Here is an 18,603-nt window from a genome sequence, read left to right on the forward strand (position 1 = left end):
GGTTAGCGCGCGCTCGCTGTGGAAAAATTAAAAAATCCAAGTCTAGAGAAGCCGCGCGCCCCGATGCGGCCCAGAGTTCGCCGCCGCTGCAGCCTGGCGCGTGTCCTTGGCGCTAATGCACAGGCCCGGGGCGCGGGGTGCGCGCTGGGGGCGCGTCGGTGAGCTGCGGGGCGTCCGGTGTGGCCACCGCTCACCGAGGGCGACCCCCTGCCCCACCAAAGCGCTGCTTCTCTTTCTGAAGCCTCTTCCCCTGCCTGAGCTGCGCAGGGCCGGGGCGCGTGTCAGCTGTCGTGGCGGCCGCCGTCCCCCCTGGAGCAGCGTCGCGGGGCCCGGCGGGGCCTGGCGGAGAAGCTGAAGCGGGCGGGCCGCAGCGTGGGGCTGGAGTGGAGCCGCCCTTGGCGGAGGGTGCGGGGCAGGACGGGTGTCTCTCTCGGGCCTTCTCTGGGGCCCCCGGCTCGGGGCGCCTGGTGATTTGTTGGGGCGCCCTCGGTCCAGGAGTGAACTTCAGCCTGGACCACTGCAGCCCCAACGGCACGGACCCCTACAAGCCCAAGTGCCCCGAGAGCGATGCTGCCCGGCAGGAGCCCGCGTTCCCCGAGTGGCTGACGGTCACCCTGCTCTGCGTCTACCTGCTCTTCACCAACATCCTGCTGCTCAACCTCCTCATCGCCATGTTCAAGTGAGTGGCACCGGCGCCCCCTTCCCGGGAGGCCACGGGGCGCCGCCCAGCAGGCCCGGGACGCGGGCGGGTCTGTCCGGCTGGCACCTGCGTCCCCCTCTGCGGGTCACGGCTGCCGCGTCTGTACAGGGCGGGCCTGGTGCCGTGTCTTGGGGAGCCGAGGGCCGGTCTCCCCCGCGTCCTGCTCTCCCCCACCCCGGGGTCGGGCCGTGGGGGCGCCGGCTCTGCTGGAGGGGCCCGGGGCGCGCACACTGCAGGGAGCGGCTCTACGGCGCCGGGGCTCCCGGCCGGCAGAGGGGCCGCTGTTAGCAGGTGGTGTGTGGGAAGGAGTCAGGTCCTGGGGCGGAGGCTCCTGCGGGCGCGTCCCCGTGCGGTCAGGGAGCCGCTGCCCAGGCGAGGCTGGCGGACGCATCCCTGTGGGCGGGCGGGCGCCGGCGGCCGCCGTGGGGAGGCCCGTGCGGTTCTCACCGCGGAAGGCGCCACTGCTGCGGGCACCCTCCAGAGGGACATGCCGGCCCCGCCGCCCCCTCCGCCCGGGGACAGCCCCCTCTGCCCTGGCATCAGCGGAGCCGCCGCGCTGTCCCCTGCGGGCGACCGTTCCTGATGCTGCTGGACCCAGTGCTGGGCCACAGGGGCCGGCAGGGCAGCCGCAGCCCCTCGTCTCAGACCCCACCCGAGGGGCCGCCGGGGCTGCGGCGGGAGCTGGCCTGTAAACCTGGGCGTGCGGCGCCAGGACACTGCCGGGAGCGCCCCTGCCTGGCGGGCCCGCGGGCCGTTGGGCCTCCACTGAGGGTGTCTCCCCTCCTGTCTGGGGGGCCAGCTCGGCCGCGTCTCCGCACCTGCGCTCGCTGCGGCCCCCCACTCGGCCGGGGCCCGCGGGGCGCTGTCTTAACGGTGGTGCCTCTTGTCCCCCAGCTACACCTTCCAGCAGATGAAAGAGAACACGGACCAGATCTGGAAGTTCCAGCGCCACAGCCTGACAGAGGAGTACCGCAGGAGGCCCCTCTTGCCGCCGCCCCTCATCCTGCTCAGCCACCTGTGGCTCCTCTGCGAGAGGATGGGCCGGCAGACCCCTTGCAGGGGGTACCAGCCGATCAGTAAGCCGCCCCACTGGCCTGCGCTGGCCGTCCCCGGGTGCAGGGGGCCCGTGGCTCGAGGGTGTGTGTCCTGGAAGATCGGGGGGCACGGACGCCGCTCGGGCCTGAACCCCCAGTTCCCACGGCAGGCGGGCGGCTCCGCCCGGGGCCCAGACGCTTCCTGGACAGGTCTGCACGTGGGTCGGGGCCCTGCGGCCGCCTCGGGTTCAGGTGCCTCTGCCCCCCACCCCCAGATACCGCACTGGAGAAGGCCGAGGAGGACGAGGAGGCCGAGCTTCTGGACTGGGAGGCGTGCCGGAAGGACCACTACCTGCAGCAGCAGCAGCAGCAGGGGTCGGACCAAAAGATCCAAGACATGAGCCATAAGTACGCGCCAGGGCGGCGCCCCTGGGCGCCCGGGGCTCCCTCGCTGCAGTGCAGGCACCAGCGCGTGCCCACCTGAGGGCGGCCCGGTGAGGCTCACCTGGGGGGGACGCCTGCGCGTGGTCCTGCAGTTCCGCCGCCCGCTGGCCCCAGGGAGGCAGCCCAGTGGGCGGAGGGGCAGGTCACGGGCAGGTGGGAGCCTGTGGGCAGCTGCTGGAGGAGCGGTGAGCTGTGCGCGGGCCTGGCACGCTCAGCCCAGCTTCCCCGCCGGCCTCCCTCCCTGCTGCTTTCGGGGTGCCGGTCACCCCCTGTGACGCGCTGGCCGGGCTCAGCTGTGCCCTCTCTCAGGGTGGACGCCGTGGTGGACCTGCTGGAGATGGACCGTCCAAAGCAGCCGGGTTCCCTGGAGCAGAGACTGGCCTCCTTGGAGGAGCAGGTGGGCCCAGGCCCAGGCCCTTCTGGGGGGCGGGATCCCAGGGCCCGGCCACTACAGCCCTGGGCCTGCCATCAGCAGCTGCTGGCTCCGCGCCCCTAGGCCGAGGCGGGCAGCTCCGAGGGCCTGGACGCGAGTCTTCACTGAGGCCGGCTGGGCTCGGTTGCGGGAGCGCTACAGAGGGGTGTGATGGGCATAAGTGCGGCTGTCCCCCGCCCGCCCGGCCACCCGGCCATGCGTCCCCACCCGTGCACTGGGCACCTGTGCAGGCACCAGCCTAGCCTGCATTTCTTGCACAACTCCCCCGGCCCGGCCTAGAACTGGCGTCTGGAACCGGAGAGTGAGCGCACATTTCACCCTCAGGAGCCCCAGCCCCTGGGCACAGGCGCACGAGTCCATGGGTGCTCGCGCTCTGGAGGCAGCTGGACTGGAGCCTGCAGGCCCTCAGGCTGCCTGCGCCCCTCCTGCTGAGAGGAGCAGGGAGCTCTGCTCTGGTGTCCCCGGCCTCTGCGCCGGGGTCCCCTCTCGCCCCAGGCTCTCCGTGGCTGTCAAGAGTGCGGCCTCCTCCCAGCTGCGCCGTGCTGGGGGTGGTGTGACCCTTGCACTGGGGTGGCCACCGTCAGCTGGCCCCTGGCTGGGGCACACTGCAGCTTGGGATCTGCTGGTCACCTTCTCTCCTGGCCTTGGTGACTTCCCCTGAATGGGCGCAGCTGCTCCAAGATGCCTTCTCCCGGCCCGTTAGTCACAGCTGTCCCTCGTGCCCTGTGCTGAGGCCGTTTGGCTTCCGGGAGGCCTAAGGACCACAGGGCACCTGGCGGGGTGAGGTGTGAGGCCTCACGCTCTCCTTGGACTTCGGATTTGTCTCTCCGGGGCCCTTGTTGTTTCCATGGGCTCAGGTGTCCAGCCTCAGAGGTCACTGTCTCCCCCTAGTGATGCTGGCCGTGGGCAGCCTTGACCCTGGGAAGCAGGATGAGCCCCCCAGCGCCCTGGCCGTTGGCCCCGGCCCGGGGAGCAGGTGGCTGGAGCAACAGGAATGCAGGGGCCGGTGCTGACAGTCCCCTTGGGGACATGCGTGCCTTCCAGGTGGCCGAGACAGCCAGAGTGCTGCGCTGGGTGGCCAGTACCCTGAGGGAAGCCAGCTTGGGCGGGGAGCGCGCCCCCCACCTAGGTGAGTGGGCGGCTGTGCCAGCCACTGCATTCCTCCAGCCTGCTTTGCGCCTGGGGGAGCGAGAGAGGGCAGCTTCCAGGCAGGGGTCTGGCTGTGCCTAGAGGTGGGCTGTGGGCACGAGCCCGGCTTGACCAGACTGGGCCTTCCAAGGGGGAGTCCTGGCCCATGGACCTGGTCCTCTTGGGCATCGTGCTGCCAGGGGGCAGCTCCTGGAGACATCGGAGTCCAAGCCATGTCAAGTGGGCGAGAGAACACAAGTCTGTCCCCTGTACTTCAGCCAGCCGGGAATCGGGCCCGGGGGGGCTCCTGGGGGTCAGGCCTGTGGGGCCCGTGGGCTGGCAACAGCCAGAGTTGCAGGAGGCAACACCACCCAGTCTTTGTCCTGCCAGTATCTGGGCCAGGGCCAGGGTTCCGCTCAGTGCTGGGGTTGGAGCTGGTTGGGAGGGGAGGCAGCCCACTTTGGGGCAGAGGACCGTGGGGGACATTCCCGCCCGGGGGGCATCTTGGGTGCCTTGGCTGTGGGTGCCTGAGCAGTCACTGGGCAGGGCTGAGGGGACCCACGTCTCCCGCAGACAGAGTTCCCCATCTACAATCCGCCTGACTACCCGGCCAAGAGTGAGGACGCGGTGGACCCCTCGGAAGGTGCGTGCCCCTGCGGCCCTGGGCTTCCTCACAGCCGGGGGGTGGGGGTGTCTGGGTGGGAGGCCCCAGAGCGACCCCGGGAACTCCTCGGGCAAGGGTCTGCCCCTGCGGGCAGGGCCTGTGCTCCCAAGGGGCCTGGGGAGAGGCGCGGGGGGCCCCCCCTCGGCCCACAGCCCGTGAGGGCCGGCCCGGGCCAGCTGGGGCTCGGCGGTCACTGTCCCTGTTCTCTCCTGGGTTGCGTCCTGCCGCCTGGCCGCAGCGCCCTGGAACCTCTGTCCGGGATCAGCTGCGATGCCCTGGACGGCCCCGTGGTGCCGGGGCCCACCCTCCGGCACAATGTCGTGTCGGGGGTTCCGGAAAGGATGAGACGGCCTCGGCGACACGTTAAGGGCTGAAACTTAAGGGCTGAGGGGAAGGGCATGAGGTAGAAGGAGGAGTCACCGGCCCTTGGTGAGGTGCTGGTATCTCCTGCCGAGAGACTCAGCAGGTCTTTATTTATTCATTATTAGTAATCAAAAAAGTACATTCTCACGTGTAAAGCAGAAACCACGAGTGTATTTTCTTCCCAGGGACTGCTGGCCTCTGCGGGTCCCAGCTAGACGGTCGCCTTCAAGGTTCATAGATAAAAAACCAGACCTAACACTGAAACTTGTTATTTCCCCTAGACAACGACCTCAGACGCCGGAGAGCCGCCAGGACACCCCTGTCAGCCAGAGCCTCAGCCTCAAAAGACTCTTCTACTCTCATGGCCTCAGCCGGAGACCAGCGGCTGCTCGGCTCTCAGGACTTTTTCTCCCTAGAAAGTCCTTAACACAGTCCACTTCATTTAAAACTTTCCTAGGAAACTTCTAAATAAAAAGGAAACTTCTCAAAAACCAAAGGACTTGCTATAATTGCTGTGCTGGTTGCTTGTCAGATACGGACGATCAATGGTCTCCCATTGTTAACTGGGCCGATTGTGTAGTAACTACTTTCTAAACCGGTAATTTTCCGTGCCAATTGCTTGCAGGCTGCTGGTACATGTAATTTATAGCCTAGTGCACTTTTTGGGAAATTTTGTCTCTCTTTAAGACCAAGAACAAAAAATGAAGGAATCTTAGATCTTCCGCCCCACGGTGTGAGGCTCTTTAGCTTCGCTGCTTGCCAGTGTCTTATCTGGCTGGGGCATCAAGGCCTCCTGCAGCCCCGTGGCCGCCCAGGAGCCTCCGTGGCGCAGGACGGGCGCCCGCTGTGAGTGCTGCCCCGGCCCACCCCGGGGCCTGGCCCCTGCCCCTCGGCATGGCCGCAGCCGGATCCTCTCTCGCTAGGGGCATCTCTGACTAGACAGCTTCGATGCGGGCTCCCAGCGACGGGCAGGGCCCAGGGCTCAGAGCGGTGCCCTCTTGTCTGTGGCTACAGCCGTCGGGCCTCTGGGTCCTGGGCTGCCCGGCGCTGCCCCCTTGCCGGCTCAGGCGCTGGGACCTTCAGGTGTGGTGGGTGCGAACGGCTTCGGCCGGCAGGTGGGGCCCCCTGACTTCTAGCTGTCCGCGGTGGGGCAGCATTTTGCTTCCAAGGAGACCCCTTTTCAGCCAACCCCAAGGTAACCTGACGCTCCCGCCCCACCCTGAGGAGGCCCCCAAAGATTTGCTGCCAGCAGGTCTTGGTCAGTGATGAGGATTCAGCCTCTGACTCGATGGGTGTTGGGGGTCATCTGAGTCTCCCCCACTTCCTGTGGAGGCCAGTTGCCTGGGCTCTGGGGACCCTGGGCCAGGGCAGGTGCAGGGGTGGTCATGCTGCCCACTGACCACTCAGTGCCCCCCGGCCCTTCTGGCTCTCGGGCAGCAGCTGAGCAGACCCCTCCTGCCTGCAGGAACCCCAAGGGCCGCACGGGGCTGCAAGGACGCGGAAGCCTGCGCTGCTTTGGACCCAACCACACGCTGCAGCCCGTGATCACCCGGTGAGCACGCTGCCTCCGGCCCACAGCACCCTGCGTCCTCGACAGCCCCCGGCCCGGCCCCGCAGGCTCGAGCACACAGCTTGAACTTGGTGCTGGGGCAGCCTCAGGGCAGGGTCTGGTACACGTGGGTCGCCCCAAGACACAGGCAGAAACATGCCTGTCCCTTGGACAAGCCCAGGCTGCCCCCTCTGCCCGGGGGCTGCCCAGCAGGTCCCCCGTGGCGTGAGCCTGGAGGAGGAACAAGGGCGGGGCGCACCCGCCAGAGACGAGCGAAACACAGCTGCGTCCCTGCCGACAGGCACGTTCTAGGAGACACACCGTGTGCAAGCGTCGCGCAGACCCCCAGGCGACGGGCTGCACGCCGGGGCTGCGAGCGGGGGTCACGCACACGCGTGGCCATGTGACCCGTTGTCCTGGTTCCGCCGCCACCCGTGCTGCCTTTGGCTCGCGGACGAGGGGGCATCCGACAGCCCCAGCCCAGCCAGCTCCAGCGGGGGCTCCCCGTGTCACGGGAGGGGGGCACCCTGACGTCACGGGGGTGGCCCCTCTGCCGGTGGAGAGGCTTTTCCCGGGCGGGGTCTCAGGAAGGGGTCCACCCTGTTGGCAGCTGGCAGCGCAGCCAGGACGGTGCCATCTGCAGGAAGAACGGCAGGATGGTGCTGGAGGTGCTGGTGATGCTGCGCGCGGACTGGGAGCACTGGGCCCTGCCCGGGGTAAGCCCGCTCTGGTCCCTCTCTGGTCCGGGCCGCCCCCCACCACCTGCTGCCTGGCCCCCGCCCGCCGTCGGCCTGGGCTCTTTGCCCTCCCGGATGCGCAGGATGGAGGCCAGGACCTTCCCTGCCAGAGGGCAGCTCCCGCCTCAGGTGGCTGCTGTGGACCGAGGTCCCGACGCGCTGGAACTGACCACAAACCTCGGGCGACCCGGCCCACGCTCAGGGCCTGTGCCAAAGTGGACGGGCTCCCGGGAGCTCGCGGCTCCTGTGCAGCGAGCGTCGCTGGGGCACCCCTACCCTCGCCGGGGCCTCAGGCCCAAAGGACGGGTGTTGCCCACCCTGCCCCTCGGCTCGGGCGGATGGTTGTGGGGCGGAGGCCTCTGGGGGCACCAGAGGCCGTGTGGGCACAGACAGAACTGGAGTGTGGAAGGTGCCGGATTTTCTGGTCTGAGGAGCCAGACTGCTGAGGTGTAGCTCCCGGATCAGCCGCCCTCTGCGCCCACCTCGTGTCTGGGGGTGCCGTGGTGAGCCCGGCCTTGGTGAGCCGAGTCTGGGACGCACCGTCAGGGATCTTCTCTAGGCCTGTGTATCCAGCTCAGCGAGGGCCTCTGGGGCCAGTGGCTGCCCTCCCACGGCTGCGCGGCTGTGCGGCTCCTCGGCCCAGGCTCTGAGGCCCGGGGCAGCCGTGACCCGCCGCTCCTGCTGAGGGTGTGGGGTGCGGCCGCCTCCCTGGGTACTTCGCTCGCCCCACGGAGGACACTGGCCCATCCTGACGTGGCGTCCACCACGGGGGTCTTTGAGTGGGTCCCTGCCAGCCCTGGCTGGCCACTGGGGTGCCGGATGAGTACCCGGACGCTGCTGTCGCAGCTGGCATGGGGCGGGGGACCACGGGCAGATGGGGGGAGTGCCGGGACAGCAAACAGGGTCCCATGGATGGCCAGGGGTGGCGACCGTGGCGCCGGGTGTGTGTCCTGGGGCAGGTGACCACAGGCGTGACCGGAGCCAGGGGCTGAGCAAGAGACAGGGACAGAGGACGTGACCAGGCGCAGATCACAGCCCGGCGGCGGGCGGCGCGTGTGCTGCCGGCTCCCTGACCGAGCCGAGGGGGCCCGCGGCCTGCGCTCAGGCTGGCCTCAGCTCGCACGCGCCCAGCTCTGCCTGATGTGGGCACTGGCTCTGGAACGTGCCCTTCTGGCGAGGCAGCCGGGCTGCCGGACTCTGCGCCTGCGGGTCCCGGGGGTGGCTGGCTGCCTGGGCCTGGCCAGTGGCCAGCAGAGATGGTCCCCAGAGGGCCACTCTGTCTGCCTCCCTCTGCTCAGGGCTCCCGGGAGCCAGGGGAGACGCTGCCCCGGAAGCTGAAGCAGGTCCTCCCGAGTGAGTTCTGGACGACCTTCGAGACGCTGCTGGCGCAGGGCACCAAGGTGGGCGGCCCCTTGCTCTCTGCCCCTCCCGCGGCCTGAGCCCCCGTGTGCTGGGTGTGCTAGGGTTTGCCGGGTGTGCTGGGGTGTGCTGGGGTGTGCTGGGGTGGGCTCGGCGCTGGGGACCAGCGGGAGTGAGTGCAGTGCTCTAACTCCCCGTGGGGTGGGGCTCCCCGTTGCAGCCAGGGCGCCCCGCCTGCTCCCTCCCGCGGCTGCGTGGCGCCGTGGCCGGCTCATGCGAGCAGCGGGTGTGACCAGGTCATGGCGGCCCGTGTCCGTGTCCGTGTCCGGGGAGAAGGCAGTGGCCGTGTCCCTGGTGCCGGCCCCGGGGGGCACACGCCGCGACTTTCCTTGCTTTGTGAAGTTGTTGCTTACGGGGGTGAAAGGCAAACATGAAACGAACCGCTTTGCAGTGAGCAGTTCGTGGCCGTGGCGCTTTCACACGCTGCAAGCACCGCCCGTCTAGTTCCAGAACATTCCATCCCTGAGCCGACACAGCTCCTCCCTGGCCCATGGGCCTCCCTGGGCCTTTGTCACCTGGCTGCTCTGGGCACCTCTGGCGTCTGCCTCTGGCCGGGCCTCACCGGTCCAGCCCTTCCAAGACCCACCAGGCTCTGCTCTCCGTGCCCCGGATGCCAGGCCGGGAGGCGGTAGTGAGGCCACGGAGCGCGGCCGGATGGGCAGGAGAGGCCGGCCCGGGGCTCGGGCTTGCTGGATGGCCACGCTCAGAGGGCCCCAGGGCGGGACGGTGCAGGGAGACCTGAGGGCCTCCCCCCGGAGCAAAGCTGGGGCGGCGCCCAGGGGCCCCCGGAGAGCCGGCTCACCCTGCGCTGTCCCCAGGTGTACGAAGGGTACGTGGATGACCCTCGGAACACGGACAACGCCTGGCTGGAGACGGTGGCCGTGAGCATCCACTTCCCAGACGAGAGCGACGCGACCCTGCGAGCGCTGAGTGCTGTACGTGCCCGTCAGGCGCCCGGGAGAGGGAGCCCCGGGGCCCGACCCATTTCCGGCCGGGGCCAGAGCTGACGGGGCTCCTGAGGCTTCCTGGGTCAGAGACTTGCACCAGAGGGCAGGGGTCGCCAGGGCCCCCTCTGGGTGACCGGAGTGGACGGCACCTGGGGACTGGTGGGGAGGGTTCGGCCCAGTGCCTGTGGGGGTTCTGTCTCCTGCACCTCCCTGACCCAGAGCCGTGCCCCACGCTCCCCTGAGAGCCGGCAGGCCCCCCGCTCACGTCCCGGGCTTTGAAGGCGCTTTTGGCTCTTTCCTGCTCCTGTGTCTTGCCCCGTCCGCGGGAGGTGACCCGAGCAGCTGGCCCAGACCGCTGGCCAGGCCCAGAGGGGCCCCAGCACCATCCCCAGTCCCGCAGCCCGAGGTTTGGGTGTCCGGCAGGGCCAGGCGGGCGCTCAGGTGCTCCTCCCTCCACAGCACCTGCAGCGCGAGGACGCAGCGACATCCCTCAAATGGCAGGTGGTGGACGGGCGCTTCCCGCTGTACGCCGGCCACAGTGCCCTCCTGCAGAAGGCCACCGCCCTGCTCGAGGCTCACTACTGACGGGACGGCCAGAGCGGGGCCTTGTACAGCTACACGCCCAGTGGCCTGGGCCTGGCCCCTCGGCATGGTTTGGGACCAGACACCCCTCAGCCAGCTCAGGGCCTGCGGGATTTGCCTGGCGGGTGGGCGGGTACTGGCTTGGTCTTGGGCACGCTTCAGGGCAGGGATGGACACTGGCCCCACCAGTCTCACTGCCTTCCATGCTGGTGGAGGCCAGTCAAGGGGCTGGGTCATTGGCCTGGTGTCCACACCCCCAGTCCATGCCACTGTGACCAGCACGTGCAGCTCAGGGATGTGCTTCCTGGAGAACTGGGTCCCCATGCCTCCTCTTGGGCCCAGCCCCTCCAGAGTGTCCCCACAGACTGTGCCTGGCTGGGGGCATCGTGGGGTGCTGAATCTCCACCCCTCAGTGGGCAGGAGGCCAGTGCTGCATCCCCAAGATGTGGGGTCCCTGCCTGTGCTTGTCCCAGGGGTCCCTGCCTGTGAGCTGAGGGCGGAGCGGGTGGTGGGCGTGGACCTTGGGGGCACCTGGTCTAGTGTCAGACTCACAAGCCATCAGCATCAGGAGCCCTGAGGACCGCCAGTCCCTGACTTTCAGCCCACTCCCCACAGCCCGGTGCTCCCGAGCGGTTACCAGCATGCGGGGTTGGGGGCTGTGTCCGAGCACCTGCCCTCTCCAGGCCCCACCAAGCTGCCCATGGCCCCAGCGTCCCTGTGGGTGGCGTCCCCCGCGCTCGCCTGCAGGCCCTCAGGTCCAAACCCATGGTCTCCCCCTGACACCCGCCCCCGCTCCTTTGCTTTCTGGGCCCCTGAGGACTCGCCCTACCCACGGCTGCTGGGCCGCCGGGCCTGGGCAGTCCTTCTAGGGTCCCGGACACAGCCTGACGAACACTCGGGCAGTGCCAAATAAAGGCCCCTCAGAGTGGGCAGGACACAGCGGCGTGTCACTGGCCGTCCTTCCCAGGAGAGCCTCGGCGATGGGCCCCGGGCAGGCTGAGCTCCTGTGGCCTGCTTGAGTGGCTGTGACTGCCCCCGGGCTGGGCCAGACTCCTCACCGCGTGGTGACCTGTCCACAGCCGTGGCCGGACAGGCAGGCTGTCTCGGGGGCCCCCCTCCTGCTCGCAGACTCCTGTGCTCAGCGGCCTGCCCCAGGGCAGCCGGATGCCCTCGTTCTCCTGCTTGAGGACACTGGTCCTGCCCCACCAGGCCTCCTGGCACCTCATCTACCCCCATGTCCTCCTGGCCCTCTCCAGACAGTCCCGCAGGAGGTGGGGCTCCCGGGCGGGCCCTTGGGGAGGGACACGACACGAAACCCTCAGACACACGTGCACACGCACACAGGTCCGCCCAGAGACAGGTACACGTGTGCACACACGCACATGTACGGCAGACAGGCGCACACAGACGTGCACACAGACACAGACATGCAGACTCAGGGACATGCGCAGGCACGTGCACACCAAGCAGAGGAGCCGGGGACACGCCCCCGAGTGGGGCCGGACCGGCCACTGCTGCGCACGCCGGGAGGGACGCGTGGCCAGAGCCTAGGCCTGACTGCGGGCGGGCGGGGTGGGGGCAGCGGGCGGGCGGTTCTCAGGCCGCGGCAGGGATGGGCGAGCGGGGCTGGGGCCGCTCCAGGGCCGCGGGGAAGCCCTGAGCCGGCGAGGCCTGAGTGCGAGGAAGCAGGGAGGCCGGGGGCGAGGGCGGGCGGTGTGGACGGAGCGGCGGGGCAGTGAGACGCGGCAGCGGAGCTCGTGCTGGGGGAGAGGCGGCACGCGTCTCTGGTTTTCTCTCATGTTCCGTGTCATCCAAAGCACAGGCGGCGGCCGGCTGACCCCGGAGTCAGTGGCCCCGGGCGAGGCGGGCCGGAGCAGACCTGGCCTGGGCGCGCTCGAGTGGGGGGCGGCACGGGCCCAGGAGGCGACGGCAGCCTCGGGTGCCCACAGCCACCGACACCGCGGCCCCCAGACATCTGCACCCTCGATGAGCGGCCGGGGTGTCGGCCCCCCGGGGACCACGGAACTCTCAGAAGTCAGGGACTCGAGAAGCAAAAGGAAAGTAGGGCAGAATGTGGATGCTGCAGTGCACAGATGGAGGCTGCTCTGTGTGTTCCTGCGTGTGTACCTGTGTGTGCCTGTGTGTGCCTGTGTGTGCCTGTGTAAACCTGTTTGTGTGTGTACCTGTGTGTATGGGTATTTACACGTAAGTGTGCAGCACACATGATGCTCAGCCCCCATCCCCGTCACTGGCCTCTTCTGGAATGTTTGGTAAACAGAATGTGCTGTGAGTGCCTGGCCTGTCTCACTCCACATGTAGATTTAGCCACTTTAATCTGTTTCATTAAAATATTAAAAATTATAATTTGGAGGTTCTGTCTTGGCATGTCTTCAGTTTAGCGTATAATTCATACCAGCAGCTTCACGGCTCATATTATTTTAGTCTGTTTAAAAGAAAATTTGCTATTTAAAGCAGAAATAATATTGTGGTGGGGGATTAATGCATACGTGGGAGCTTCTGAGCCTCCCTCTGGGGTGGGCAGGGTTCCCACACCACGTGGGTCTGAGACCGGGGAGAAGCCACACTGCAGTGGAGTCACCTGGCAGTCAGCCAGGGGGAGGAGATGGACTCACGAGCAAGCTCAGCCCCGAGGAAGCAGGAGACATGGGAAAGGGACTGAGCAGAGGGACCTCGAAGAGGGAGCAGGAGGGGACAGGCGGCCGACCACAGGCCATCACCAGAGCCAGGAGTCCCCTTGCTGTGCCCCAGTCTCACCTCCTGAGGTTTTACCAGGGCTCCCACCTGGTCCTTGGGCTACTCTGATCCCACCTGCCGTTAGCTTTTCTTGATCTGTTGTTCTTGATCTTCTCCAAACTGGGACAGAGACTCAATCCAGTCTTTTCTTTTGGCATCTTTTTGAAGTGGGCTCATGGTTCACTTTACGTCTTTCAGCTTGGGTGTGTGAGCTTTGTCCTCATGGCCAGAACGAGATTATGCACTTCTGGCAAGTTATGACTGTCCTGGTCCTGCATGTCAGGGCTATGTGATGTCCATCTGGCTAATTGCTGGTGATATTAACTGAGCTTACACAGCTAAGGTGGTTTCTGCTGGGTTTCTCCCCTGGGAAGTCATTCTTTTTTTCTCTGTGTTACAAAATTTATAGAGAAAGATACTCTGATGCTATGGAAATCCTAAGCATAAAGACATACGAAGTTAAAAGGAATGGAAGAAGATATCTCACGTTAATCTCATCAAAAGACAGCTGGAGGGGCTCTATTAATGTCAGACAGAGTTCAAGGCAAAGGCTCTGGGGATTGATAAGAGGGTTGCTTCACAATGGAAAGGCAGCTGGCTAATCCAGGGGACACTCATCTGAATCAAATTGCATGAAACAAAAACAGATGGAGAGGCAGAACAGTCTACAGTTACAGCCAGCTCCGCAACACCCTCTCTGGGTAACTAACAGTGCAAGTAACTGAATGTCAGTGATGAGGTGGAGCACTGGAGCCAGGCAGTGGCAGAGGTGACTTCAGGACTTATAGAACATTCACAGATGACACACAGACTCACAGAACTATGATGCAGACTATCTGGGGTCATGAAATGAGTTGATAAATTTCTAAAAATCCAGAACATATGGTGTATGTTCTCTGACAACAATGGATTTAAAGGAATAATTTTCATAAAGTTCTTTGGAAAATCCCCAAATAACTGGAAATTAAATAATATATTGTTCTAAAACCATAGGCCATAAAAGAAGTCAGAAACTATTTCAAACTTTTGACCGTGAAAAGACAGCAGTAGAATTTCTGGGGTGCAGCAACAGCAGGACTCATAGGGAAATTTATAGCCCTCAAACATCTGTATTAGAGGATTGGTGGTCCCTAATTAGTGAGGACAGCTTCTATCCTAGGAAACCAAAAAGAGAAAATTAAAATCAATGTACGCTAAAGATCAGAATGGAAATTGATGGTGGGGGTGGGGAGTGGAGTGGGTGGTGGGGAGGAGCAAGCAAAACACTAGACAAATCAATGAAACAAAAAACCTGTTCTTTGAATATCAATAAAATGGATAAATTTTAAAAAATTATTTTGAATGAGTGAAATAAAAAACCCAAAACCTTCCATCCTGACTGATGAGTAAAAGTGACAAGTCACACGCTACCAATGTCAGGAAGAGAAAGGAAGATCATTTTTCACTCTGTATGGACATAATAATAATGGGAGATTACGGACAGCTTTATGCTGATAAATGTGACTTGAATGAAATGGACAATTCCTTGAGAAGTTCAAGCGACCATTACTTAGGCAAGGAAAAGAAAAACTTCAACAGTTGTATTGCCACCGAATAATTAACAACATACAAGAAGGAAAATACGTCATGGCCAAGTGGGGTTTCTCCCAAGAACATAAGGTGATTATGCTTGAAAATGTAGCGATATAATCTACCACATTTGAAAAAGATTCAGCACAAAACATTTGCTGACAGTGACTCTCTGCAAACAGGTAATAGAAGCACACTCCCTACACATGCCTGGGGACAACAGTGTTCTTAATGTTGGAAGACTGAATGCCTCGCCCAGGGTCAGGAAGAGTAAGGCCATTTGCTCTCACTCATATTCATAAACTGAAATAGAAATACCATTTACAATAACATAAAGTATACCTACAAATCTGAGAAAGATTGCAAGATCTATGAACAGAAAATCATAAAACATGGGGAAAAACTACGAATTGATGAGAAGGTATACCATGTTCATGGATGTTAATATGTTTAGCTTTTCAAAATGATCTAAAAATTCAATGCCATTCGAAACAAAATCCCCATTGGCTTTTTTGGGGGGGTAGAAATTGACACATTGGTTCTAAAATTCATGGGGAAACACAAAGCATCTGGGATGACCAAAGAACTTCATGAGAGACAAAATTTGGAAATTTAGGAAATGACCTGATTTCAGATCATTATAAAGCTACAACAATGAAGACAGCTTGGGATATTGGCCTTAAAATGGGAAGGTAATCCAGCTGAACATGGAAACCTATACATATATGGACTGCGGATTTTCAACAGAGGTACAAAGGCGGCTCGGTAAAGAAAGGAGAGTTTTGTTAACAAACAATGCTGGAAAACTGGATATCCAAAGACACAAAAAATGAACTTTGACCAAAACTCAACTTGGATAAAGTTAAAATGGATAGTAGACCCAGATGCAAAACCTGACCTGTAAAATTCTTGCGAAGAGTCTTTACGCATGATCCTAAAAGTATGTGCAAAGAAGTCGCAAGGTGGCATGAAAACAACCTGGAAAGATTTGAACAACACATTCCCCCCAAGAAGACAGATGGTGGCAAACAAACAGAAAAGGTGCTCAACACCTTTGCCACCTGGGACATACAAATGAAACCACGATGAGAGCACGCCTGCCAGAATGCCTGAAAAGACTGGCCACCCCAAGTGCTGCGAGGAGGTGCAGCAAGCACTCCTGGGGAGTGTAAAACCCTACAACCACTGTAACCCAGACATGTCACCGCTGGGTATTCACCCAAGGGAAATAAGACCATTTGTGCAGACGAAGACGGACACACACACACACACACACACACACGGACACACACCAAACGCCCTCGCGCAGGTGGGGGATCTGCAGTCTGGAGCACCCACTGGGCAGACCCTGCTCGGGAGAGATGAGGAGCAACGACCGGCCCTGGAGAGCAGAGGTGACCGAGGGAAGGAAGCTGGAGGAAAACACACAGACCCAAGATCCCATCCACACACGCGACAGCAACGCAAGCCAATCCACAGCCACCGCGCAGGCCTGCTGGGGGCTTCCGGGGGCCAGCGCCACGCTGACCGCAGGCGCAGGTGCGGCCAGTGCGGCCAGGTGCGGCCAGGTGCGTGTGCACGTGTGTGCACGAGGTGAAGGCGGGGCTTCCTGCGTGTCCTTCCCCGCGCAGCGATGCTGCCGTAACAGCTCCCGAGGGCGCTGGGGGCCCCAGCAACCCACACCCCACCTTCCCGGGGAGGGCCCCGGGCAGCCCAGGACGCACAGGCGGGCGCGAGGGTGGCGGGGACGGGTCTGGCTCTTGAGGGGCCCAGGCGAGCCGAGACCTAACCCGCCAACGGCCCCGGGGGCCCTGGATCGGGACTGCGAGGGCGGCCGCTCCCCAGTAAGGCCCGCGGTCCGCCCGCGGCCTCAGCCCTACGGGCGGCGGGGCTGGACCCGGGCAGGCGCCGCCCACCGGCCCTTGTCAGGTCCTTGAATGTCGGCCCCGCCCACGCCGCCCACGCCCCGCCCACACCGCCCACGCCCCGCCCAGGCCCTGCCCCGCCCAGCCGCCCAGGCCCCGCCCAGGCCCTGCCCCGCCCACGCCGCCCAGGCCCCGCCCAGGCCCTGCCCCGCCCAGGCCGCCCAGGCCCCGCCCAGGCCGCCCAGGCCCCGCCCAGGCCCTGCCCCGCCCACGCCGCCCAGGCCCCGCCCAGGCCCTGCCCCGCGCGGCAGCCCCGTCCGAAGCAGCCCCCCCGCAGCAACCCCCGCCCGCAGTAGCCCCCCCGCGGCAGCCCCCCCGCGGCAGCCCCCCCGCGGCAGCCCCCCCACCGCAGCTGCCCCGCCCCGCGGCAGCCCCCCCCCGCGGCAGCCCCCCCGCAGCAGCCCCCCCGCGGCTGCCCCCCCCCGCGGCTGCCCCCCCGCGGCAGCCCCCCCGCAGCAGCCCCCCCCGCGGCTGCCCCCCCGCGGCAGCCCCCCCGCAGCAGCCCCACCCCCCCCCCGCAGCAGCCCCGCCCCGCGGCTGCCGGCCGAGCCGGAGTGTCCGAGGCTGAGGCCGGGGCGGCGCCCGTCGCTGGCAGAGCCGCCTGGGCGCGGCCGCGCAGGTAGGACCCCCCCCCCCGCCCCGCCGGGAGCGCCTGCCTCCGCCCGCGCCGGCCCGACCCCCGACCCCCCCACCCCCGACCCCCCCCTCCACCCCCCCTCCCCCGCCGCCGGCCTCCGCGCCCGCCCCTCCGCCCCCCTGCAGGGCCGGGCCGGAGGCGGCTCCGAGCTCCGAGCTCCAGTGTCGAGGCCCCGAAGCTCCCAACCAGCCCCCCCCACCCCCCTGCTGCCCGCGCGCTGGCCGGGGGTGCGCGGGGCGCTGCGGGGCGCCGCCCTGGCTCCTTGGGGTGGCTTTGGGGCTCTCCCAGAATAAGGTATGGGGACCCCCGGCCGGGTGCTTTCATGTGCCCACGACACCCCAAAAGTGCAAGTGCGCCTGGCTTCCCGGCTGGACCGCGGTGGACGATGCTGATGCGCCTCCTCGTTTCTTCCAGAACCAAAGGAAACATCGCGTCCCCCACCGGCAGGGAGCTGCGGCCCAGTCAGTGCCCTCGGGCTGGCCCGGCCCTGGGTGGAGGGTCGGCCGCGCCCCTGAGCAGAGCAGCGAGCCCGCCCGGCGCGGGCAGCATGGGCCCCCCGGGCCCCCCCGGCGGGTCTTGCCTCCTCCTCCTCTTCTGTCTGCCTTTGGGCACGTCCTGCCCGCAGGGCTGCCAGTGCCCTGACCACTCAGGGGCCGTGGCCGTCCACTGCAGCTCCCGGGGCCTTCAGGAGGTGCCCAGGGACATCCCCGCCGACGCCGTGCTCCTGAAGCTGGATGCCAACAGGATCGCCCGCATCCCCAACGGCGCCTTCCAGCACCTGGGCCAGCTGCGGGAGCTGGACCTGTCGCAGAACGCCATCGAGTCCATCGGCCCTGCCGCCTTCGCGGGCCTGGCGGGGGGGCTGCGGCTGCTGGACCTGTCCCACAATCGCATCCGGCGGATCCCCAAGGACGCCCTGGGCAAGCTGAGTGCCAAGATCCGCCTGTCCCACAACCCACTGCACTGCGAGTGTGCCCTGCAGGAGGCCCTGTGGGAGCTGAGGCTGGACCCGGACTCGGTGGACGAGATCGCCTGCCACACCGCGGTGCAGGAGGAGTACGTGGGCAAGCCGCTGATCCAGGCCCTGGACGCGGGCGTCAGCTTCTGCAGCGTCCTCCACAGGACCACCGACGTGGCCATGCTGGTCACCATGTTCGGCTGGTTCGCCATGGTCATCACCTACGTAGTGTGCTATGTGCGCCAGAACCGGGAGGACGCCAGGAAGCACCTGGAGTACCTGAGGTCGCTGCCCAGCGCCCCTCTGACCGTGGACCCCACCAGCCCTGCGCCCTAGAGCGCCGGCACCCCTCCCCAGCTCGCTCCCCAGCTTGCTGGCCGCTTAAGCCTGCGCTGTCCCCAAAAGCCCTGCCCAGCTGCAGGCCCGGTGCCCCCAGGCCGGCGCTGCACCACCAGACCTGCGGGGCCAGGAGAGAGACGCCTGGGGGACGGAGGGCTGCCCAGGGCCTGCCCGGAAGCGGCCCTGCTGGACTTAAGCAGGCGCCCTGAGGGGGTCCGTGTCCCTCGGCTCCGCATGGCCCGCGTGGCTGCCGGGCTGGGGATGGAGAGGTGGCCCCGGTGGGGCCGTGAGCGGGGTCCTCTGCGGGGGCTGGGGGAGCACTTTGCCTGCTGAAGGCGCAGGATGCCCCCATGGGCCCGACTCGCCTTGATTCCTGAGCGCGTTGGCCACAGGCCTCTCTCTAGAGCCGGGAGTGGACGCC

The 18,603-nt window shown here is 65.2% G+C and overlaps 2 protein-coding genes across 2 annotated transcripts in view; both read left to right on the forward strand.

Moving 5' to 3' along the window:
• Positions 1 to 10,003, forward strand: part of LOC311170415 (transient receptor potential cation channel subfamily M member 2-like) — a gene marked incomplete at both ends in the record, with an annotated part of 42,669 nt that extends 32,666 nt beyond the window's left edge. Inside the window, 11 exon segments of the mRNA XM_084232779.1 lie at positions 496 to 679; positions 1,595 to 1,776; positions 2,010 to 2,142; positions 2,488 to 2,575; positions 4,313 to 4,382; positions 5,781 to 5,877; positions 6,232 to 6,318; positions 6,926 to 7,031; positions 8,351 to 8,452; positions 9,290 to 9,406; positions 9,878 to 10,003. Of these exon segments, the coding sequence (XP_084088905.1) occupies positions 496 to 679; positions 1,595 to 1,776; positions 2,010 to 2,142; positions 2,488 to 2,575; positions 4,313 to 4,382; positions 5,781 to 5,877; positions 6,232 to 6,318; positions 6,926 to 7,031; positions 8,351 to 8,452; positions 9,290 to 9,406; positions 9,878 to 10,003 (1,292 nt within the window).
• A 7,267-nt stretch (positions 10,004 to 17,270) lies between these two features.
• LRRC3 (leucine rich repeat containing 3) lies at positions 17,271 to 18,179 on the forward strand (the record flags this gene model as incomplete). Its single annotated transcript, XM_084232780.1, has 1 exon — positions 17,271 to 18,179. One exon carries the CDS (start codon positions 17,271 to 17,273, stop codon positions 18,177 to 18,179), a length of 909 nt encoding a protein of 302 aa, XP_084088906.1.
• Positions 18,180 to 18,603: the final 424 nt, after the last annotated feature.

This window comes from Talpa europaea (genome assembly GCF_964194135.1).
Source record: "Talpa europaea genome assembly, chromosome: 4".
NCBI classification, from domain to species: Eukaryota; Metazoa; Chordata; class Mammalia; order Eulipotyphla; family Talpidae; genus Talpa; species Talpa europaea.